Source organism: Stenella coeruleoalba (assembly GCF_951394435.1).
Source record: "Stenella coeruleoalba genome assembly, chromosome: 10".
In the NCBI taxonomy this organism is placed as follows: Eukaryota; Metazoa; Chordata; class Mammalia; order Artiodactyla; family Delphinidae; genus Stenella; species Stenella coeruleoalba.
The window spans coordinates 3,288,757-3,312,702 of NC_137156.1; the positions used below are offsets into that span (position 1 = coordinate 3,288,757).

Consider the following 23,946-nt stretch of genomic DNA (forward strand, 5'->3'; position numbering starts at 1 on the left):
AAACTCTTAGTGGCGGCATGCATGTGGGATCTAGTTCCCTGACCGGGGATCGAACCCAGGCCCCCTGCATTGGGAGCACAGAGTCTTAACCACTGTGCCACCAGGGAAGTCCCTTGAAGCCGTGAATTTTAACAGGTTAGCAGTACATGTTTGAGGGTATCTTTTTTTTTGGCTGTGTTGGGTCTTCGTTGCTGCGCGCGGGCTTTCTCTAGTTGTGGCGAGCGGGGGCTACTCTTCGTTGTGGTGTGTGGGCTTCTCATTGTGGTGGCTTCCCTTGTTGCGGAGCACGGGCTCTAGGCACATGGGCTTCAGTAGTTGTGGCTGGCGGGCTCTAGAGCGCAGGCTCAGTAGTTGTGGCGCACGGGCTTAGTTGCTCCACAGAATGTGGGATCTTCCTGGACCAGGGCTTGAACCCGTGTCCCCCTGCATTGGCAGGCGATTCTTAACTACTGCGCCACCAGGGAGGCCCCTGCGAGTATCTTTTTTGCTCTTAGAATGTTTTAAAAGAAAACCGTTTTTCGGAGAGACGCTGAGTGAGGTTTTCCTAGCTGGATTTCATGCCGGTTCCCTGGAGCTTTTGCCTCCTGTGTTTCCCTCAGCGCCTGGGTCACACTGCGTGTCACACGATGGTTTCCATCGTGGAGGACGTCTTTTCCTGAATCTCAGTGTTTGCCTTTTAGTTGAGTCCTTAGCAGTGGCTTCTGCTCTGAAGTGTGGCACTGCTGCCCCCGATTGTCACGAGGCTGGGTGGGCTGCAGGCCGCCTCCTCTGGGTGCAGGGGGCTGGGCTGAAGGGGCGTTGGGGTCCCCTCCCCTCATCTGCTTGGTCAGTGGCGACCGCGTGTTCCAAGCACCGGGGGTGCGGCAGTGAATGAGACAGACGGGGAGCTTGGTGACGTCCAGCCGCGGAGCGTAAGTAAAAGTCGGGTGAGACCGGATGAGCCGGGTGAGGCTCGCTGCGAGGGAGACAGACTGGGCCGCGTGGGTGCTGCCGGGAGGGCCGCACGCGTGGGGACCGAGGCTTCCCGAGGAGCTGCCGCTCAGATGAGCAGAAACAAGCAGCCGTCTGGAGCTCTAGGGCCTGAACGTTCTAGGCAGAGGGAACGGCGAGTCCAGAGGCCCTGGGGGAGCACAGACCTGAACAGGGGGACGCACGTCACGAGGGGCGTGGCCCAGCGCTGGCGCCTGCGAGTCTGAGGGCAGCCCTGCCGTGAGCACTTCTCCACCTGAACAGGGTCCTGCAGGTGGGGCTCATATTGGGCTTGGGGGTTGAGCCACTGGCAAGATCACAGGCTCTGCAATCAGCAGAACTCTAACAGGGACACGAAGGTCAAAGCCAGCAGTGCTGGTTGGCGTGAGGCAACGGAAATCCACGGCTACATTTGCAGAACCACGGAGAGCTCCGGGGGACGCGCTGCCTCCAGTATGCTGAGCTGCTTCCAGAGCTCACGTATCAAGGCTACGTGGACCCATAGCCTAGAAACCTTTGCGGAAGGAAGCCACCAGGGAAACTCCTGGAGCGTTGAAGAATGTGTGGCTTTACTTACCCTGCGAAGCAGGAGCAGGTCGCGGTGGAAGGGCTGATCCGAAGCCAGCGGCTTCGCCCTGGTGGGCGGCGGGCACCCGGCACGCAGAGGGCTTCCCCGTGTCACCAGGGTCATTCCTGCCGCTTTGACACAGCACCTGTTAACTCACTCAGGGTTGGTAACATCAAGGTCCAGACACACCAGCAAGCGCCTCCCCGAGAACCTGCTCCTCCGGAATGTGCCGGAGCCCCAGCCGGGCCGCCCGTGAGCCTTCACCCGGGGCGGGCGGCCTCCCTGCCTGCCTCTGCGTGGGCTTATTTCTGACGGGACCTCTTTTTAGGCAGGGGAATCATCATTGTCGGTCCCGTAAATACCGGTCCCGCTCAGCTGCAGTTGCTCTTCTGGGGCCCTCACCACCGCATTTTAACAGATTCTTGGTTTGAACAGGTATGTTTTTTGCATGTGACAGTTTTTGTCTGTCGTACATTGAATTCTCCGTTCTGGCTTCTGCCCTCCAGTGAGACAACTTCCCGGGTTTAAGAGCAGCCCCTCGTGCCCCACCCCCCCGCCCCAAGACCTCTCCATTCCCCTCCTTCTCTCTGTGGCACACGCCACTGTTGACACAGCCTCGTCGCGTGGCTCCGCTCCCTCCCCTTGGGCAGCCCCCTGGCCCTGCGCGTGACCCTCCCTGCACCCAGGCAGGCTCGCGGCTCCCCCACTCCTTCTGCTTCTCAGCTCCGCTGTCGTTTCTGGACACCCACTCCGCTTACCACAGGCCCCGCTTCTGGGCTCCGGAGCCTCTTCACTCTTCACTTCAGCAGTGACCGGAGAAAACCACAGTTCCCTGTGACACTCCCCTGCAGATGCCCCGTCTCCTGGGCACCAGGCTCAGTGGTTTAGCCTCATCCATGGCCCGTTCCTCCCTGCACCTCAGGGCAGATGGGTGGAGGAACGATGGGCAGAGGGAGAAGTGGGGACAGCAAGGACAGCCCAGGCGGGGCTGTGACGGGCCTGAGAAGAGAGGGCAGTGCTGGGAAGAGCAGCTCAGAGCGCAGAGGGTGGAAGAGGTTGGAGAACGGCTGTAAACACAGACGGGAGGGTGGGGGGACCTGGTAGAGGAGAGGCTGAAGGTTAAAAGAAACAGAAAGGATCCCTGCTGGCTTCCTCGGAAAGATTCAGCAGTGCCCGGTCTCACGGGTAACAGCTCATCAAAAGCTCTTTCCATTACAGATCCTTTAGAAACTTATCCTACAGGTTGGAAGGGACAACACAAGCCAAGGTTATGCGTTGCAGCATCATCTGTAGTATCAAAAATTGCTGGTAAAATGCATGACAGAAATCCACAACGCTGTGTCTAACATGCTGCCATTTGTGTTTGTTAAAGGCAGGTGAGAGAGAAGCACTTAGGTTCCTATTTGCTGATATACACATAGGGCACTCTGTAAGACACCTGGAAACCAGACACAGTGGCTGTGGAGGGCAGGGCGTCGTGGGCTGATGGGGGAGGCCTTGTACCATGTACCTTTTTATAGTCTCAGAGTCTTGTACCACTTATGTATTAGAACCTTTCCCAGATTTTCCCAAAAATGAATTTATTTTCAATTCTAAAAACCTCCAAAGTAGTTCTACTAACTGAATGAAAGTCAACCTGTTTAACCAGGAGATGATCTGACTTCTCTAAACATCCATTCACAAGTCGTCTCCAGCTTATCTTCTTTCACTTTGCAGGAAGTATTTCTGACTCGTAATTCATCCAGCTCTTCTCAGGGAACTCCTCTCCTTGCTCATTTTATTAGTAAAGCCTGATCCAGTTCCTTGCATCTCTTTCCCTTTCTTCCTCCACCCAAAGGCTCTATACATGCATTACCAGGTTAGATAATATTTAGACACTTCACACCAATAGGAGCAAATTATTTGCCCCAACACTTGAACCCTTAGCCTGACATTTCCTGGTAACTCTAACAAAGTATCAAACCCTTGACTTTATCGTAGTAAGAAACACCAAGTTCGGAAGGCCGTGTCTTTAAGGCTGAGTGAAACACAGCAGCCAGGCTGACACAGAACAGCCGACAGAGGAGGGAGAATCAGCGGGACTAACTTTTGGTGGCAGGAGAGAGCGCCGTCTCCAGCCATTGAAAAGGCTGTTTGAAAATGTAGTAGAACCGGGACCAGGGAACAGAGTGGCCCGAGGGCGTGGCAGACCCGCAGAAACGGGGCGGGGCTGCTTCGTGAGCCTGTGCGAGCGGCTCTTCATCCAGAAGAAATTTCGGCTAAAATGGCAGATAGCTCGGCTCTAATAACATTTCTTTGAATCAGTTTCCATTTTTCTTTCAACTTCTCAAGCCCGGAATACGTCCTCTTCATGAGACCCGTTCTAGTTCAGTTCCGTTCCTCAAAAGTCTCAAATTTCGCAGTTTCTTTTCAGCACGTTCCTTCCCATCTCTTGTTTTATTAGGCGGGATCAGTGCGAGGGTGATTTCGTCGTCAGACTTGGGAGGCAAACAAACGCCTATCCTCTCCAAAGGTTCTACTTTTTAAGCTTCTTAAATTAGCATAGTCGATCCTGGATCCTGGGTCTGTCGCAAGCATTTTTCCCTAATTCAAAGGTGAGTTGATGGCAAGACCTCACCGACTGCTGTGCTTTCGGACCCCTGGCAGGTTCTTCTCCATTCATGGATGCGCTGACGGCCAACGGGACGACCAACCTGCAGACGTCAGTCACGGGCGTGACGGCCGGGAAGAGGAAATTCATCGATGACAGACGAGACCAGCCCTTCGACAAGCGGCTGCGTTTCAGCGTGAGGCAGACGGAAAGCGCCTACAGGTACAGGGATATCGTCGTCCGGAAGCAGGACGGCTTCACCCACATCCTGCTGTCCACGAAGTCGTCCGAGAACAACTCTCTCAACCCAGAGGTGAGCACCGTCCCTGGGGCTGCTCGGGGCCGCCTGTCTCTCTGGGCCTGCGGGGCCCGGTCCCTGCTCTCCTGCGCCCTTTCTCATCCCCCATCCCCACCCCGGGCTGTTTCACCCGACGGTGGAAGCCAGCGCAGCACGGCAGGCCTGCTCCCCGTTATACGTGGGGACAGTGTGGTCCGGCGAGGACCCGGCTTCCTGCTCGGGGCTCTGGCTGTGAACAGGGAGGTGGCGGTGGTGCCCCTGTGCTTCCACCTCCCGGCCAGGAGCTCTTCATCCATCGGGGGGGACGGAGGGCCTCCCTGAAGTCACATGTAAAGCGTGTGCACACGCCATCCTGTAGCTTTCGTCAGGTCCCAGAGCTCTCTGTTCAGACAAGATTAAAGAGCCCCAGGTCCAGCCTTCTGAATATCTCACCATCCTTCCCAGTCGGTCCCAGCACTCCACGTAGTGGAACTTGCAGTGATGCCAGTGCAGTTGTTACTGATCGTACCCGGTAAAGGTAGCTTCCCAGGATCGAGGGAGACTGGTGCTCGCAAAGGCTCGAAACTTAGTTCTGTGAAGTATCTAAAATCGGAAGTGTTTGAACCTGCACTCTTGTTTCCTGCTTGTGAACAGCTAGGTCACGCCTTTTCTGGACGAGAAAACCACAGAAAGCTAGTGTGTCTGGCCAGGATCACGGGACAGACCAGCTCAGGGCGGCTGGTCCCCGGTACATCGTTAGACCGTTGGTTATTTGTAAGTCCTTCAGAGAGACCATTTTAAGTAGTTTGTGCCCTTCTAAAATGCCTCCATGCTGATGTGCTTGTACTCGTTACCCGTACGCACTAAACTTGGGGTTTCTGTCCCAAGGACGGAGGCTGGTGTCAAATGAAACCAGACTAGTAGTTTGTTTGGACTGGTTGCACGCGCCACCTGCTGTCCACACTGTAGAAATGTCAAGGGGATATAATACGTAACTCACCCACCGAGAGCCGCAAGGACGGGACCGTTGAGTAACTCAGATTCACACCTCTCTCTAGTTATGATACTCTGTTCGTAATTTGTTATGTGATGAGACTCTGTCCCCATTATTCCCAATCCCTGGTTTCACAAAATAAGAAACTTGTGAGTTACTTGGTAGGTACAGGCAACAGTATCAGGCTGTAAATGCACTTTGCGTGGATCGAGATGGTCCAGTAAGAGATGCTCTTAGCGTTCCCTTCGCGCCCGTGACTCCCGGTGCCTTTCAGGTGATGAAGGAAGTGCAGAGCGCCCTGAGCACGGCCGCCGCCGACGACAGCAAGCTGGTGCTCTTCAGCGCCGTGGGCAGCGTCTTCTGCTGCGGCCTTGACTTCATCTACTTCATCCGGCGCCTGACGGACGACCGGAAGAGAGAGAGCACGAAGATGGCCGAGGCCATCAGGTACGCACACCTGGTCCGCCGTGAACGCCGGCGTGACCCAGGCCCCGTGGGGCGGGTCTGGACGGGCCTGCGAGCAGGGCGTGCGTCTCCGCCCCTGAGACTCGCTGGTAGCAGAGTTGATCGGACCTTCTGTCTCTGCTGTGGGCCACTTGCCTTGAGCAGATGACGCATGTCAAGGTTGGCTGGAGCCCAGCACGCTCGATGGGGGGCACTCCAGGGGCAGAGCACAGGGTAGCACGTGGCGGGGGCTTCGGCCGTCCACGCTCCGTGTGCTCTGCCGCCAGCCCTGGGATAAAGACACTGTCTTTTTCATGTGGTAACTTACCGTTTGCTTGACTCTGAACTAAATCGGCTGGACTTTATGACACACTAGTTCCGTAACATCACACGAGCAGGTTTTTTCAGTACAAGCAGTACACACAAGTTCATCCTGAGTTCCAGCCACACAGCAGGGTGGTGGAAGCCTTTTTCCTGTCTTGGCCTGGAGTAGGCAGGGCATCTCTCTCCAAAAGATCTCCCCAGATGGTTCCGATGGGCGCAGCCCCAAACAGCCCGTCAGAGGAGCCCTGGAACCCCACACCTTGGGACTATCGGGCATTGCCTTGGCCTTTCAGAATATTTTTAATAATTCTCAAAATTAATGTTTTCTCACACTCTATACACGTGTGCATGTACACAAGGCATTATCTGTTCGTTGATCGAACATTACTATTTTTTAGGCTATCGTAGGGTAGTTGTTTCTCCAAAACTAGTTTAAAATTTTATAATCTGATTTTATTAAGCATTGCTTCTGGCTTCCTAAATAATTTCAAACTTGCAGTGTACTAGACGGGACCATCTTGTTATTCAAAGTAAACTGCTTGATCAATGCACGTAATTCCTTGACAAGTCATCAGTAACTTTAGGATAACTTGTAGATATTCCTAATTATTGACCCATCCCACCCTTTCAGGATGAATTATAGGGACTTAATGTTCATTTTTAAAATACAGATGCTTATGCCTCAGGTGGTGACTGTGTATTCTCCGTAAGATCACACTGACTTTCCACCTGACTGTGTGATCTGGGGGCTCTGCTAAGTGAGAAGCCAGGGTTCTGGCTCACTCCCCCGTAGACGGTTCCCTGAGTTCCACCAATGAACGTTCTGGGCCGCTTCTCCAGGGTGGGTTTGCCCTTGACGGGCGCAAAGGCTCGTATTGTTGGGATTAGACAAAGTAGAGGAAGGATAGATCAAGCGCTATCTCATGTGTTGAACTTCTGGGTAATTTTAAATGCTAATTTTCTTCAGCCACCCGCTCCATTTCAGAAACTCCAGGCTCTCCTCACTCCCCACAAAAGGCCGAATTGGTATCCTAGGGGAAAGCCGAATCTTGCTTTAGGAAATCAGTTCTTCTTTAAATGATATGTTTTTGTCAATGTGAATTTTTCTGAATGCACTCAGGCAGGATCCAAAAATAGTTCCACCAGATTGACTTAACCTTTACTTTTGCTCATTTGCATTGAAATTCATGTTTATGTGTGTAAAAGCTATTACTACGTGTATCTTTTGTTTCTGTGGTGTCTCGTCTCAAATTCCTTAAAACTTTGGGCAAAGAACATCAATCGCAGCGAGTTTCCGAAAGAAAGGTGGGAAATAGGAAGGTCAGGTCTGAACTGTTAGCTTCTTAAGTATCTGTAGGGGCTAATTCCGTTGCTGGGATGGCAGTAACCAGTTTGCAGATTAATTGTAATAAAAATACTCAGCACATTAGTGATAAAAACAGTTATTAGGGATCAATTTATAACGTTAGGCTTTTGCAGTCTGTGGGGACCAGTAGCTGCTGCTTTGTGTCTGAAGGACCAGGAGCCCCCTCCCCCCAAAAGGAGGCGAGAGGAGCAGAGATTTGGGGAGGGAGCAAAGCCAGAGAGGAAACGTCCCCTGGAACCTGACCTCTTCCGCATTCACTCCCGTTCCAGGCACTCTCGTGAAGGGGGAGATCAGTTGAGAAATGGCAGTGAACTGGCCCTTAACAGGTCAGTTCTTGGTTTCCCCAAAACAATTCCTGGACTGTTGTTCTTAGGTGATTTTCTAACTTGGTGAGGTCTGTGGGGTAGTAAATGTACTTCAAAAGAATGGAGAGAATTTCGGTTTTAAGAGTCTTTTTGTGGCAAATATGATCTCTTTCCTTCCCTGCTGTTCCCAGCACAGCCTTTCACTCAATTCATAGGCAATCCAGAGGAAAGCGAAGTTTAAATTCAGTATGTCGCATTGAGCACATTTGAACGTTCATGCATTGTAAGTTCTAAACTACACTTACTTTACGTCCCGCAAAGCAGTGGACAGACGGTCCCTGGCTGCCAGGCCCCCGAGAGCCATCCCGGGACCCGAAGGCACCTCCTGCCTCTGGCTGCCGTGTGGCTAAGCCTTCTTGGCTCGGGGAAGTTCCTGCAAAACAGAAAAGCGGTTCTGTGAACTTCTGTTGGGGGTTTTTGGGGGTTTTCGGGGGGTTTTGTTTTTTTTTAATTTTCACACGAGAGGGGTTTCTCTGTGGACCGTGCTCGCTCTGGCGTCTCAGAGCTCATCAGATGGCGTGGTGGAGTCCTCCAAGAAGGGGCGATGGCCTTCACTCCAGAGGGAGTCGGTTAATTCATACTCCGCCCAGAAAGAGCCCCGGGTTTAGATGATCAATCCAAGCAAAAATAAAAATCTTCTTAGGGGGGAAAAATTCAGTTCCAATTTCTCCAGCCTGATTTTGCAATATGTACTTTAGAAGCAGATTTTTTTTCTTTTATACTGACATATGAGAAGGATTCATTCCTTGTACCGTTTCTCTATAGAATCCCTTTATTACACTGTTTTGATCACCTCTTTCATGTTAAGCTACCATCCCATCCATGGTTTCCAGATGTCAGCACTGAAAGAGCTTCCACTTTGCCCCTGTTCACGTGAGCAGATGAATGTGGGGCTACTCGGGGAAAACGTCTGCTTTAAACCAGGGAGACAGCAGTTACCTTCTCAAGGGTCGTTGGTAACTGAGCATAGAAAATGCATTTCCGTCACGACTCGTTGACCCAGAATCCTCAAACAGTGGCGGAACTGAAGTAGCTTCACGTACTGGTCTAGGATTATTTCAAGGACCTATTGTAAAGGGTGTCTGGCGCTCTGCGTCCTTAAAACCCAGTGTGATCTTCCTAACAGTGCCCCAGGCTCTCATTTAAAAGTCTCTGCAGCTCATTCGAGTGACCTAATTCTCAATCCCCCCAACCTTTGGGGACCCCGGGGCAGGCTGAGGTCTGTGCCGACTGCAGGGGCTTTTGAGAAGAGTTCCCAGAGTGAGGCCTGCAGGCTGCCAAACTCTAGGGTCCCCTCCCCCCCACACGCACACACACACCCTACACACACTCCCTCCCTCCAAACCTCCCCCCCACCATCCAAAGAAGACACGACCCTTCCTGTCAGTATTTGGGGAGGAGGGGAGACTAGATGATAGAGACGATCTGCACAAATTTGCCTTATTTTTAAATTGCTGAATTGTAGGGAGCAGGACCCAGACTGGTATTTTTGGCCCCAAAGCTGGGGGGCGTCAGGTTGAGAATTTGGAGTTCTGGACTTCTGATCTAGAACATAGCTGGCCTTAAAGGCATTATCTTATATTCATTTTGGGTGGGTTTGTCCTTTTCTTCACCACGTTAAGTCTTCACACGACGCGACCTCTGATCATCGTTAGCTTCACCGTGAAGGGGAGGGAGATGCACCATCTGGCCCTGAACCGAAGAGCAGAGCAGCCCGCCTTCCCAGCCTGACCCTCCAGCAGGTCCCAGCAGTGTGATGCTCTCGTCAGGTCTCACATCTCACACGAGCCTGTGAGCTTCTTGTCCCTACGTCCCCCAACTCATTCCATCTAGTTCTATATAAACTCAGGAAATTTCTGTGTTTCGAGTTAATCAGTAAGCCGTCTGAAATCACAGACCAAGTCCAGACCTGGGGACTGGAACCCTGGGGTTCCTGACCCCAGGCCCCTGCCCAGCACAGGCTACCGCAGTGACGCCAGGCCTCCTCCGGGAGAGCTGCGGGACTGGTCCTCCGAAGCCTATCGTGGTTCCTGGGCTCCTCCTGCCGTCACGGGAAGACAGGTTGGCCCTGGAGCCCAAGCCAAGAGCACCTTCCGCTGTGTTGTTCCCGCAGAATTCACAGGTCCTGTGGCGACAGCCACCCTGGCCTGGTGTCCAAGGCACCATTAAGCCTTTGCAGCACACGGTACATAAAGCCAGGGCCCCTGGCAGTGGGGAGAAGGCCATCGGCGAATTCCAAGTCACGGTGATGCCCCCAGAGATCACATCTTGGTGTATTGAATTCCGTAGGAGTAGATTTTTCTGTTGCTCAACCATGCAGTGTTTTGAGTAACTCCCTCATTTATTTTCCATTTTAGAAACTTCGTGAATACTTTCATTCAGTTTAAGAAGCCTATTATTGTAGCTGTAAATGGCCCAGCCATTGGGCTAGGAGCGTCCATCCTGCCTCTCTGTGACGTGGTTTGGGCCAATGAGAAGGCTTGGTTCCAAACACCCTACACTACCTTCGGACAGAGTCCAGATGGCTGTTCCACCGTGATGTTTCCCAGGATTATGGGAGGAGCATCTGTGAGTACCTCTTTTTAAAAAATCATCTTAGAAAACGTCCTGCGGAAGTCTAGTTTGGTTAGTGTTTTTCTAAATACAGACAAGGTGTCATTCTGGGGGGACTTTGCATCAAATGCACTTGTAATTCAGTTCTTGTTCTTAAATCATGAAATCACACTCTTAGTTCAGGAGCTCGTGGAAGGTTTTCACGGTTTGGTTCATAGACTGTTTAGGGAAGAGGCCCTCCTGCCATGAGGAATCTCTGTCTCTGCGTGATTAACACCGATACCCACGAGTAGTAAACACCCAGTGTGACCCAAACGAACCAGAGTTTGCCATCAACAGGTTCTTGCCCTCATAACCTGAAAGCTGCCCTTTTAGGGGAAAGCACGAAGGAGCAAAGCTGGGCCTTTCCCCCCAGGATTGGGGGGCTTTCGTCTTACCTGTTAAATCCACCCGTAACGAGAGTCTGTTTGTGTTGCAGCTTGTGGGTTGTAGAAAGTTCACGTTGACGTTCCTCACTCCTTGAGCCGTAGTCTGGTACGGGCTGGGATCCTGGCCTGGGGCTGCAGGCACAGACGCTGAAGGGGAGGCCAGCACGCGGCGGCAGGAGCCGAGCTGTATGGCAGGCCCTGTGGCGCTTCACCCCCGCCCCCGCAGGGAGCCCTGGGGCACCTGTGGCCTGGGACACGCACCCTGCCGTGGGCTGGAGTGGCTGGCTGCCGTGGCTGTCGTCTCAGCTCGGGCTGTGGTGTCACCCCACAGCAGAGGGTCCCCAGGGCTCCTGGCGTCTGTGCTGACCGTCTCCAGCGGCCGGGCAGCTAGATCTGGGCAGCACAGCCGTGTCCAGCCGTCGCCCTTGTCCCGTGGGCGCCACCTCCTCCTGCCCGTGTGCGGGGCCGCGCACCTGGGTGCAGGACTCCCCCCCCCACCCGTTCCTGGGGGAGACACAGAGGACAACGAGACGGAGGGTGCTGCCTCAGGCGGGGGCCCCCAGCTCACGAGGAAAAGGATGTTTGCACGCGCTCGTTATTGATGGTGGAAAAGAGTAAGTGCAGTTGAGAGAAGTAGGCGTCCTGGGCACCCAGCTAACACTGGAGCAGCCCTGGCGGCTGGCACTGCCCGCAAACACCGCACAGCGCCCTCTAGGGCACCCGGTCAGACGACTCACCGAAAGGCCGAAGAACCATCGCGGCCTGGAGGGGGCCTGACGGCTCAGGGCAGGGGGCCTGGGTCAGAGAAAGGACGTCGCTGGGAAACCTGGCAAGATTGGCAGACAGTTCGCGGCTCAGTCGTAAGAGCATCATGTTGATGGTGATTTTCTGGTTTTGGTCATCACGAGGTGTTCCGTAAGGTGTTACCGTGAGGGACAGCTGGGGGACGGGGCCCAGGAGCTCTCTGTGCTTTTATCATCTCTCCGTAAGTCTACTCACTCCCGAACAGAACGTTTAAAGGGTTTAAAGAAACGTAAGAGGAGTGACGTGAGACAAGCCGCAGCACCCATGGCCACATCTGGTCTCAGGGCCGCTCCCCCTCGTCTCCCTTCCTGCTGTAGCCCCCCGCCAGCTGCCCTCAGTGGCCATCCTGCTGGGGACGCTGGGCCCTGTGTGTGCCCAGGCCCGAGCTGCTGCCCTGGTCCGTGGATGGCTGCAGTCAGGCGGGAGGACCGCATGGCTCTGGGGGCCCCCTGGCCTGCCCAGGCAGCAGTCGTGGCTTGAAGGCCAGTGGGACCCTTGCTGGCAGCTGTGGCCCCTCTGGGACCGCCACGCCCGGAGCTGTGAGGAGGGGAGACGGCACCCCTTCGGATCAGGGGGAAGGAGGGTTGCCGGGGCCGTGCTGGCCTCTGCCCCTTGTTTCCCAGCCCACAGGGACGCGGAGGCCAGCGCCCGTCCTCCCAGGGTGCGTGTCCACCCGCTGCTCCGCAGGCCGGCACGGGAAGGGTCTCTGGGCCGGGGACCCCGGGGCCCTGCAGGCAGGGCACAGTCCGAGGCCGGAGTGAGGAGCAGCGTGGCCAGCGACTGGGCTCCTCAGGACCTGCCAGCTTGGCCCTGGTGTCCGGCTGGAGCTGCAGAGAGACAGCGGCTGCACCGGCCACTAGGTTCACATGGTGGATGCCCCCTGCCGCCCCCCCCCCATACCAGGCCTGCCCGGGGGAGCCGCGTACGGCCAGGCACTGCACTTTCTGGGGTCTGAGCAGACCTGCCCCGCGTTGCCCTGTGCATCCCCCCACCTGGAGTAGGAAGGCCGAGTAGGGGCCGGCTTTCCCGTAACAGCAGGTAGGGGCGAGCCGGTTCTCGTGAAGGAAGCCAGGCAGCAAGGACAGCTCACGACTGGCCGTCACCGGCCCCAGGCCTCAGCGTCCAGAAAAGGGAAGGAGAGACGGGGTAGGGGGAGCAGTAAGTGACCTCCACGTGGCAGAAAACGATGTTCAAGGAAGTGACGGCGAGGGGCTGAGGACGCCCGCCCCGTCACTCGCACTCCAGACAGCCCAGGGCCGGCAGTGTCTACGTCCACCATCCGAGCTCAGACCCTGGCGTTCACGTCGGTCTTGAGAACGTGCTCCACGCTCAGTGCCTGGCTTGTGGTCCTGTCTGCACGATGCAGTGGAGTGCATAGAAACACGAGCTGGGAGACGGGACCTGGCTCCCCGCCCTACGCTGAAAGGCCAGTAGATGCGCAGGCATCTGCTTTCCAGCCGCACCGGTGGGTTCCAGGAGGTGCACAGTCTGTCAGCTGAGGCGTCTCAGCACCAGCAGGGCCTTTCGTAACAAGGGTTTTACCTCTTTTGGAAAAAAGTTTGTTTTACCGGAGCCTAGAAGCTCGTTGTCAAGTCTTCATGAGTCTTCAGGATAAACTACGGAGAGGAAATTGTCACAGCAGAATAGGGTGAGGTTTCTTTGTCAGATAGATTCTCTCCTTTCTCCTTATTGCAGTACCTGAGCCTGTCGTTCGAATGAGATAAAACCCATACTTGTGTTGAGACCTGAAAAGTGACCTAAGTCCAGGACCAAGTTTTAAAAAAAAGTGTGTATGAAATTGATTTTAACATCTGCAGATGTGAACTTCTTCCATGAAGTAACTGTGGTCAGACCCTCTTAAGCAGACTAAGTGGTCATCCAGGTCCCACAGAGTTTATTTTTACCGTGTGGATGTTAACCGTGGCTGCCGAGTTATCCTGCAGCAGAAACATCCCTGCCCTTAGAACCTTGCTCTGACCGTTGGCCTCTGACATAGAAAACGTTGGGCAGCAGTTCTGTGCCTGGTGCAAATCCCTAAAGCCACCAATTGCCATTAGCCTTGCTTACGCCTGTTGCCTGGGAAACCGGTTCGTGTGCTGAATGAGTCCACACGTGGGAATGGCTGGCACTGGGCAGCGGCAGGCAGGGAGGGACATGCCAGTAACTTCAGATCTATAGCAGAGAGACCTTCTTTAATTTAGATTCCTTGGTTCTGTTCTACGTCACAAAATAAGCCTTTTACATCTTGAAACTCTCCGGCCGGTAGTTGCGTCCCCCGTTGATGGCATCTCCCGTGTGTTACTCGCGCACAGTCTGAAATTTCAGGGCTGAGTTTTCGGGCTGTGTCCTCCCTGCCGTGCCCTCCCGCGTCTCACGCGCCCTCTGCTCTTTCTTCCTTCCAGGCGAACGAAATGCTGCTCAGTGGACGGAAGCTGACGGCGCAGGAGGCGTGCGGCAAAGGCCTGGTCTCCCAGGTGTTCTGGCCCGGGACCTTCACCCAGGAAGTCATGGTCCGCATTAAGGAGCTCGCCTCCTGTAACCCGGTCGTACGTCCAGTTCCTTCTCTTCCGCCTGTCAGTGCTCTCACCGCGACCTTTCCCTGCAGGGCACGCACAGGGGGCACCGGAGGCTGGGCTCGGGCCGCTGCTGACCTTGCCCTCCCTCTGCAGATACCCGGGAGCCGAGGAGTGCAGGTCAAGCTGAGAGTCAGTCACCTCAGTGTCCTGTACAAGTCTGCAAAAAGCAACGTTTCTAAAGTTCTTTACTGTTTCCAAAGCCCTTTTCGCACAACCGCACTTACTTCTCCCTCAGTGGACTTTGGTTTTTGTTTGATAAGTGTGCTGGGTAACAGTCTTATAACAAAATTGCATTGGGTGAAATGTTATTTCATACTGACAACTCCCATCTAGGCTGTCCCAGGCCTCCCACAACTCGTTACCGAAATTAAATTCCGGTTAGACAACTCCCGGGGCGGGCATTCTCAGTGAGTATCACAGGCGTGGACAGGGTCCACGCTGGGGGCAGGGGCCCCACAGCCGTAGCTCAGGCCCAAGCCTGGTCACACCGCTGGGGCAGGACCAGGGTGTGGAAAGCAGCACAGCTCTGTTGTGAATTAGCTTAACAGCCCTTTGAAGTGAACAATTTGTCCAGTATCCACAGTGAATGAGATACACATTATACCTATATCGGGCCTGACACGTATCGTGAGATGTCTGGTCACCTTCTTACCAGGTGGCTCGTCGGGTTTGCTAACTGCCTCCGTAAGCTTGGAGGCAGCGAGGAGCCAGCGCTTGCAGCTACAGTCCCCGCTAATCACAGCTCATTGTCTGGCACAGGTGCTCGAGGAATCCAAGGCCCTGGTGCGCTGCAACATGAAGCTGGAGCTGGAGCAGGCCAACGAGCGGGAGTGCGAGGTGCTGAAGAAAATCTGGGGCTCGGCCCAGGGCATGGACTCCATGCTCAAGTACCTGCAGAGGAAGATCGACGAGTTCTGACGGCCGGGCTGCCCCAGACGACCCTGGAGTCGCATCGCGCAGGCCGGCTGGGGCTCCCCGGGGCGCGGACCCACCCTCACAGCCTGAAACAGGTTCACGTGGAGCTCACGCTTGGGAGCAGGACTTGAAACAGCCAAGCTATTTATTACCAAGGAGTTTTTAAGTACTGTAACTTTAAAATAAATAACTACAAAGCTCCTTTGTCCAAACGTCATTATTTTATACTTAATACACACACAAGTATAAAAGTATAAATTGTGAGCTCTGGGCTGCTCTTTGAGGCTCTACTTTTTGTTATCTTTGGCTAGTACTGTATAAAAAAGAAGTGTGTTTTCCTGGTTTGGGTGTCAGAAAAGTCTGGAATATTGTTTGTTTTCCTTGTTTTTTCCTTCTAGAAAACAGAATCTAAAGAGGTGTTAGCCCGCCTCACCCCCACCCCACCCCAAATAGAAATACGGAAAGATCCGAGGCATGCCCTTGTCTCCAGGAAGGTACAAAACCTCAGAGATGGAAAATTCTCAATCAAAAGGAAGACTTATCCTAAAAGAATAAGTATTTCTGATTAAACACCCACTGCTGAATAATACCCCCAGACTAAAACACGCCTAGGATTCACACTGAGAAATCAGTTAATTCTGTCCTCTTTCTTAAATATGTCCGATTCTTACCCAGTTAACAGAAAGAAACCACTCTCTCTCTAGGGGAAAGCTTATGTTGCAGTGTTAGCGAATCACTGAATAGCTAAGTATGATCTAAGTTATAGGGGTTTATAATTAATTTTTCTGACCCATTTGAAAAAATAACTGTGTAAGCGCTTCTTGTTACTGGGTGAGAACTCCTTTATATACAGTTTTGGTTTTCTATTTGCAGATATGATTGATGTATTACACCAAAAATAAAGTATTTTTATGTTTATAAAGTGTAATTTTTAGGTTCACTTAGAATATATTTTATTTAATAAGTTAAAATTCTTTTGGCACACTATTAAATGCAGAAACTCCTTTTTAAGAGAAAGAACTACCTTATATCGACGTTTAATGTTCTTGGTCTCTGCTTTCATGTCTACACAATATACCAAGTACAGGATGCTGTCCAAGAGTGCCCTGTGTAAATAGACGTCCGCATTCCCGCCAGGAGTGAGGACTGATTCCTGATTCCAGAGGCCTATCACTCGGTAGGCTTCTGAGCTTGCAATCATATTGAATGTATGAAGAATGAAATAAAATCAAAACCTTATTTTTGTACAGTTTTGAAGTTTATACTTAGAACCGACCACCTCCCGGCCTCGTGGAGAGCTGTACAGCGTGTAAATCTGCCTTTACCATGGATTGGCTGGTGCAGTATTTTTGCATCTGTGGGACCTACTTTTTTCGTTCAGTAGTTTGAACTATATATAAACTGTACAATCTGTAAAGTTTTTATAGAATAAATATTCAGCTGTGAAAACTGGTTAAATAAAACTAATATTTCTTAACACATTCGAAATGTTTCTCTGATAATTCTTCACTTCTGAAGCTCCTCAAGAGACGTTTACATTTTGTGTGAACTATACACGCGGGCATATCACATTTGACAGCTTACGGGAAACCCACGCCCACAATGTAACCAGAAGCAGGTGGAAGGCAGCCGACTAGGACCACCCCACTGCCCCTCTTGGCCAGAGAGCGGAAGAAGGGGAAAGCCTCTGGGCCCGGCAGGAGCCCAGAGGGCCAGGGCCAGGGGCTTGCCTCCCGGCCACCTCAGGGGTCCAACCTCCTCGTCCTTCAGTTGGCTTATACTAATACGAACAAATGGATGCAAAAGAAGGAAACTGTGTTAGAGAACTGGCTCTACCAAGTAGTGACACATCACAAGAGGGACAATGTGTGGCATGGGGCTCTTGGCTGCTGGGTCTGTCACTGCCCTCATCTGCTTCAGCCCCTCTGGTGGCCTCTTGTCACTCACCTTTCTGTCCCTTCCGCAACCAGCTTTCCCCAGCCCTGCCCTTACTGTCCTAGATGCTCTGGTGACCTCCAGAACGTGCCAGGGGGGCCCTGCCCTCCACGGTAAGGGAGAGACTCCAGGCAGATTAAACAGTCCTCCAAGTGCCTTTAGGCCCTGGAGCAAAGCCCAGAACTTGAGTGACATCGTGACTCTGCGACATTGCATGTACCTGTTTAGCTTTTTTTTTTTTAATTTATTTATTTTGGGCTGCATTGGGTCTTCATTGCAGCGCGTGGGCCTCTCATTGCAGTGGCTTCCCTTGTTGCAGAGCATGGGCTCTAAGCACATGGGCTTCAGTAGTTGTGACACATGGGCTCAGTAGTTGTGGCACACGGGCTTAGTTGCTCCGCAGCCTGTGGGATCTTCCCGGACCAGGGCTCGAACCCATGTCCCCTGCATTGGCAGGCGGACTCTCAACCACTGCACCACCAGGGAAGCCCACTTGTTCAGCTTTATACGTGAGGAAACAGGCTCAGAGGGGCCAAGGGCCTGCTCATCATCACAGAGCCTGTGAGTGTCTGGGCCCAGGAGCAGCTAATGCTCCCCAGATGCCACCGCTCCTCCCCCAGCACCCTGACTCACCAAAACCAAACTGAGATAGAAACTGGCCACGGGGAGTGCAAAGCGGTGGTTGCCGGACTTTGTTGCATATTAGAATCATCTGGAGAGCCTGGAACACTCTGGATGCCCACAAAACCATTTAAATCAGCACCTCAGGGCTGAGACTCAAACATCTAGGGTATTTGGCCCAGGACAAGTAGCTTGGCTCTTCTATGCCTGGAGTGCAGATGGGCCGGAGGGTGGCCTGGAGAATCCAGTCCATTCTGCACCCTGTGAGCCCACAGTCCTGTGCATGGAAGTGGTGGGTGGAGGGGGGGGTTGATTGAGGCTGCCTGGCAGCTCGGGATTTAGGGCTTTTTCAAGCAGAGGCTGGACCTACCACCCTATAATCTTGATGGTCTACAAACTATTCTGCATCTGGAGGAGCTGGACCAGTCCACCAAGCGATCTCTATGCTAACACACAGAAGTAAACATCCTCAAGGAGGTCAGCCAGGACAGTGGAGTAGAGAGACCCTGAGCTCACCTCTCACAGGCAGGCCTAAAATCAAAACTATTTGCAGAACCACCGTCAATGAAAAAGCCCGGAATCTACCAGAAAGTATCTTCTACAACTAAAGATACAAAGAACGAGCGACATGGGTAGGAAGGGCAGAGTCGCAACGTAGCCGAGTCCCATCACCCAGGTGGGCAGCCCACAGACGTGAGAATCACTACAAGTGCAGAGATTCTCCCAGAGGATACAGGGTCTGAGCCCCACATCAGACTCCTCACTCTGCGAGTCTGTGGCAGGAACACAAGCCCCCAGGACATTTGGCTTTGAAGGGCAGCAGGGCTCTCAGGAGTCCCAGAGGGCGGGAAATAGACTTCACTCTTTTAACGGACCACACGAAACCTCACGAGGACCCTGGTGACGGCAAGCGACACTTTGGATCTCCCTCCAACTTACTGGCCTCAGGACCCAGCCTCTCCCCCTCAACACCAGCCTGTAGGCACCAGGACTGAGGTGTATCAGGCCACACAACTAACTGGGTTCACACACAAGCTGCCTTAAGAACCCCCCTGAGCCCACAGCCAGCCCTGGACATGGCCCTGCCCCTCCAGAGGGCCCAGGACCCAGCCCCACACACCAGCACACATGCACTACACCACGGACACCCAGGGCCCTGTGGCCAGAGACCCCAAGGCCCATCTCGGCCCATCTCTACCCATCAGTGGGTACCAGCCCCAGAATCCCCAGCCCCGCGCACCAGCAAGCCTCAGGACCACCCACCGGCAGGCAGACCCAGCCACAGGACATCCAAAGCCCCTCAACCAGCAGACCAGCACCTGTCCTGGGACCAGCTGGGCCCTGGTTCTGCCCACTAGCAAATGAAAATAATAACAATGATCCAAAAATCTATGGGTCACAGCTCTAAGAGGGAAGTTCACAGTAATACAACCTTACCATCAGGAAACGAGAAATCTCAACCTAACCTTACACCTAAAGGAACTAGAAAAAGAACAAAGAAAACCCAAAGTTAGCAGAAGGAAAGAAATCATAAAGATTAGAGCAAAAATAAATGAAGTACAGAAAAAAACAATAGAAAAGATCAGTGAAACTAAGAGCTAGTTCTTTGAAAAGAAAATTCATAAACCTTTAGGCAGACTCATTAAGAAAAAAAATACAGGGCCCAAATCAAGAAGATCAGATATGAAAAAGAAGTTACAACAGAAACCGTAAACCTACACCGTAAAGGGCAGCCCTGCTGCCCTTCAATACAAAGGATAAGAGACTACTACAAACTATAGTATATACTATACTATATAGTTATATCCCAATAAAATGGACAACCTTGAGGAAATTGACAAATTCCTAGAAATGTACAACCTCCCAAGACTGAACCAGGAAGAAACAGAAAATATGAAGAGACCAATTACCAGTAATGAAACTGAATCAGTAACTTTTAAAAAGCCTCCCAAACAAAAGTCCAGGACCAAATGGCCTCACAGGTGAATTCTTCCACACATTGAAAAACACTTAACACCCATCCTCCTCACACTATTCCAAAACAACTGCAGAGGAAGGAACACTTTTGAACTCATTCTGTGAGTCCAGCATCACCTTGATACCAAAACCAGACAAAGATACCACAAAAAAAAATTACATGCCAATATCACTGATTAACATACATGCAAAAATCCTAAACAAAATATTAGCAAACCAAATGCAACTACATTAAAAGGATCATACCGGGCTTCCCTGGTGGTGCAGTGGTTGAGTCCGCCTGCCGATGCAGGGGACACAGGTTCGTGCCCCGGTCCGGGAAGATCCCACATGCCGCAGAGCCGCTGGGCCCATGAGCCATGGCCGCTGGGCCTGCACGTCCAGAGCCTGTGCTTCGCAATGGGAGAGGCCACAGCAGTGAGAGGCCCGCGTACCACACACACACACACACAAAAAAGGATCATACCATGATCAAGTGGGATTTAACCCAGGGATGTGAGAATTTTTCGATATCCACAAATTAATCAATGTTATACACCACATTAAGCTAAAGAATAAAAACCATATGATCATCTCAATAGATGCAGAAAAAGCACTTGATACAATTCAACATCCATTTATGATAAAAACTCTCCAGAAGTGGGTATAGAGGGAACATACCTCAACATAACAAAGGCCATATATGATAAGCCCACAGCTAACATTATATTCAGTGGTAAAATGTTGAAAGCATTTTCTCTAAGATCAGGAACAAGACAAGGATGCCCACTCTTGCCACTTTTATTCAACACAGTATTGGAAGTCCTAGCCACGGCACTCACACAAGAAAAAAAAAGGAATCCAAATTGGAAAGGAAGGAGTTAAATTATCATTGTTTGCAGATGACATGATACTATACACAGAAAATCCTAAGGACACCACCAGAAAACTACTAGCCCTCATCAATGATTCAGTAAATTTGTAATACAAAATTAATATACAGAAATCTGTTGAATTTCTATACACACTCAGGAAGAGAAATTAAGGAAACAATTCCATGTACAATTGCATCAGGAAAGAATAAAATACCTAGTAATAAACCTACCTAAGGAAGCTAAAGACCTGTAATCGGAAAACTATAAGACACTGATGAAAAAAACTGGAGATGACACAAACGTATGGAAAGATACATCATATTCATGGATTTAAAGCATTAATATTGTTATAATGACCAATTACCCAAGGCAATCTACATATTCAATGCTATCCCTATCAAAATACCAATGGTATTTTTCACAGAACTAGAATAATTTTAAAATTTGTATAGAAACACAAGAGACCCTGAATAGCCCAAACGATCTTGAGAAAGAACAGAATTGGAAGAATTGTATAGACTTAAGACTATACAGTGCTGTAGTAATCAAAACAGTATGGTACTGGCACAGAAACAGACACCTAGATCAATGGAGCAGAATAGAGAGCCCAGAAATAAACCCATGCACTTACAGTCAATTAACCTATGACAAAGGAGACAATATACAGTGGAGAAAAGACAGTCTCTTCCATAACTGGTGCAGGGAAAACTGGACAGCTACACGTAAAAGAACGAAATTAGTACATTTCCTAACACCATATACAAAAATAAACTCAAAATGGATTGAAGACCTAAAAGTAAGATCACAAACCATAAACCTCTTAGAAGAGAACACAGGCAGAACACTAACATAAACATAGCAATATATTTTTTGGATCTGTCTCCTAAGGCAAAGGAAACAAAAGCAAAAATAAACAAATGGAACCTAAATAAACTTAAAAGCTTTTGCAGAGCAAAGGAAACCACTGACAAAATGAAAAGACAACCTAAAGGAATGAGAGAAATTATTTGTAAATGATATGATCAATAAAGGGTTAATGTCCAAAATACATAAAAAGTTCATACAACTCAACATCAAAAATATAAACAACTTAGGGCTTCCCTGGTGGCACAGTGGTTGAGAGTCCGCCTGCCGATGCAGAGGACACGGGTTCGTGCCCCGGTCCGGGAAGGTCCCACATGCCGCGGAGTGGCTGGGCCCGTGAGCCATGGCCGCCGAGCCTGCGCGTCCGGAGCCTGGGCTCCGCAATGGGAGAGGCCACAACAGTGAGAGGCCCGTGTACCACACACACAAAATATATATGTGTATATATATATATATATATATATATGAACAACTTAAAACATAGGCAGAAGACCTGAGTAGACATTTTTCCAAAGACATACAGATGACCAACAGGCACATAAGATGCTCAGTATTGTTAATCAGAAAAATGCAAATCAAAACCATAATGAGCTATCTCACACCTGTCAGAATGGCTATCATCAAAAAGACCATTAAGGGATTTCCCTGGCAGTCCAGTGGTTAAGACTCCACACTTCCACTGCAGAGGGCACAATCCTTGGTTGGGGAACTAAGATCTCATATGCCGCGTGGCACAACCAAAAATAAAAAAAGACTAATAAAAAATGTTGGTGAAGATGTGGAAAAAGGGAACCCTGGTACACTGCTGGTGGGAATGTAAATTGGTACAGCCACCACAGAAAAAAGTATGGAGGTTCCTCAAATAACTAAAAATAGAACCACCATATGATCTAGCAATTCCACTCCTGGGTATAGATCCAAAGAAAATGAAAACACTAACTGGAAAAGACGCATGCACTCCAATGTTCACAGCAGTATTGTTTATAATAGCCAAGATATGAAAGCAACTTAAGTGTCCATCAACAGATGAACGGATAAACAAAGATGTGGTAGCAGCATATAATGGAATACTACTCAGCCATAAAAAGAATGAAATTTTGCCATTTGCAACAACTTGGAGGTCATTATGCTTAGTGAAATAAGACAGAAAGACAAATGCTATAGGATATCACTTATATGTGGAATCTAAAAAATAAAACAATTAGTTAATATAACAAAAGAAACAAACTCACACATGTAGAGAACTAGTGGTTACCAGTGGGGAGAGGGGCAAGATAGGGGTAGGGGATTAAGAGGCACAAACTCTGGATAAAATAAATAAACTACAAGGATATATTGTACAGTGCAGGGAATATAGCCAATATTTTATAATAACTATAAGTGAAGTTATTTAAAGGTTTAAAATTTGTGAATAACTATGTCGTATACATGAAACTTATATAATACTGTAAATCAACTATACCTCAATTTAAAAAATGAAAATAAAATATCACCCCTCGGGGCTTCCCTGGTGGCACCGTGGTTAAGAATCCACCTGCCAATGCAGGGGACACGGGTTCGAGCCCTGGTCCGGCAAGATCCCACATGCCATGAAGCAACTAAGCCCATGCGCCACAACTACTGAGCCTGCGCTCTAGAGCCCATGAGCCACAACTACTGAGCCCACGTGCCTAGAGCCCGTGCTCCACAAGAGAAGCCACTGCTGCCAGGAAAACTGGACAGGTACATGTAAAAGTATGAGATTAGATCACTCCCTAACACCATACACAAAAATAAGCTCAAAATGGATTAAAGACCTAAATGTAAGGCCAGAAACTATCAAACTCTTAGAGGAAAACATAGGCAGAACACTCTATGACATAAATCACAGCAAGGTCCTTTCTGACCCACCTCCTAGAGTAATGGAAATAAAAACAAAAACAAACAAATGGGACCTAATGAAACTTCAAAGCTTTTGCACAGCAAAGGAAACCATAAACAAGACGAAAAGACAACCCTCAGATTGGGAGAAAATATTTGCAAATGAAGCAACTGACAAAGGACTCATCTCCAAAATTTACAAGCAGCTCATGCAGCTCAATAACAAAAAAACAAACAACCCAATCCAAAAATGGGCAGAAGACCTAAACAGACATTTCTCCAAAGAAGATATACAGACTGCCAACAAACACATGAAAGAATGTTCAACATCACTAATCATTAGAGAAATGCAAATCAAAACTACAATGAGATATCTCACACCAGTCAGAATGGCCATCATCAAAAAATCTAGAAACAATAAATGCTGGAGAGGCTGTGGAGAAAAGGGAACACTCTTGTACTGCTGGTGGGAATGTGATTTGGTTCAGTCATTATGGAGAACAGTATGGAGGTTCCTTAAAAAACTACAAATAGAACTACCATATGACCCAGCAATCCCACTACTGGGCATATACCCTGAGAAAACCAAAATTCAAAGAGTCAGGTACCAAAATGTTCATTGCAGCTCTATTTACAATAGCCCGGAGATGGAAACAACCTAA

The 23,946-nt window shown here is 50.4% G+C and overlaps 2 protein-coding genes and 1 long non-coding RNA gene across 6 annotated transcripts in view; 1 reads left to right on the forward strand and 2 right to left on the reverse strand.

The window, feature by feature from the left end:
• Positions 1 to 16,647, forward strand: part of CDYL (chromodomain Y like) — a 153,058-nt gene extending 136,411 nt beyond the window's left edge. Inside the window, exons 3-8 of one of the 4 annotated variants that reach the window (XM_079933226.1) lie at positions 4,184 to 4,440; positions 5,673 to 5,845; positions 7,802 to 7,858; positions 10,255 to 10,465; positions 14,085 to 14,228; positions 15,018 to 16,647. In XM_079933226.1, the coding sequence (XP_079789352.1) occupies positions 4,184 to 4,440; positions 5,673 to 5,845; positions 7,802 to 7,858; positions 10,255 to 10,465; positions 14,085 to 14,228; positions 15,018 to 15,176 (1,001 nt within the window). In that variant the 3' untranslated portion in view covers positions 15,177 to 16,647. Of the gene's footprint in view, positions 1 to 4,183; positions 4,441 to 5,672; positions 5,846 to 7,801; positions 7,859 to 10,254; positions 10,466 to 14,084; positions 14,883 to 15,017 lie in introns of those variants that run through there. The other 3 variants (XM_079933227.1, XM_079933224.1, XM_079933225.1) reach the window with 3 other exon arrangements.
• LOC307193191 (uncharacterized protein) lies at positions 7,939 to 12,961 on the reverse strand (the record flags this gene model as incomplete). Its single annotated transcript, XM_079934829.1, has 3 exons — positions 7,939 to 8,270; positions 10,888 to 12,796; positions 12,886 to 12,961. 2 exons carry the CDS (start codon positions 12,959 to 12,961, stop codon positions 11,874 to 11,876), a joined length of 999 nt encoding a protein of 332 aa, XP_079790955.1. The 3' UTR covers positions 7,939 to 8,270; positions 10,888 to 11,873.
• The window catches only part of LOC307192407, a 41,145-nt gene continuing 31,484 nt past the window's right edge, over positions 14,286 to 23,946 (reverse strand). Inside the window, exons 5-6 of the long non-coding RNA XR_013830044.1 lie at positions 14,911 to 15,149; positions 14,286 to 14,415 (exon numbers count right to left, since the gene is read on the reverse strand). This is a non-coding gene — a long non-coding RNA (uncharacterized lncRNA). The remainder of the gene's footprint in view (positions 14,416 to 14,910; positions 15,150 to 23,946) is intronic.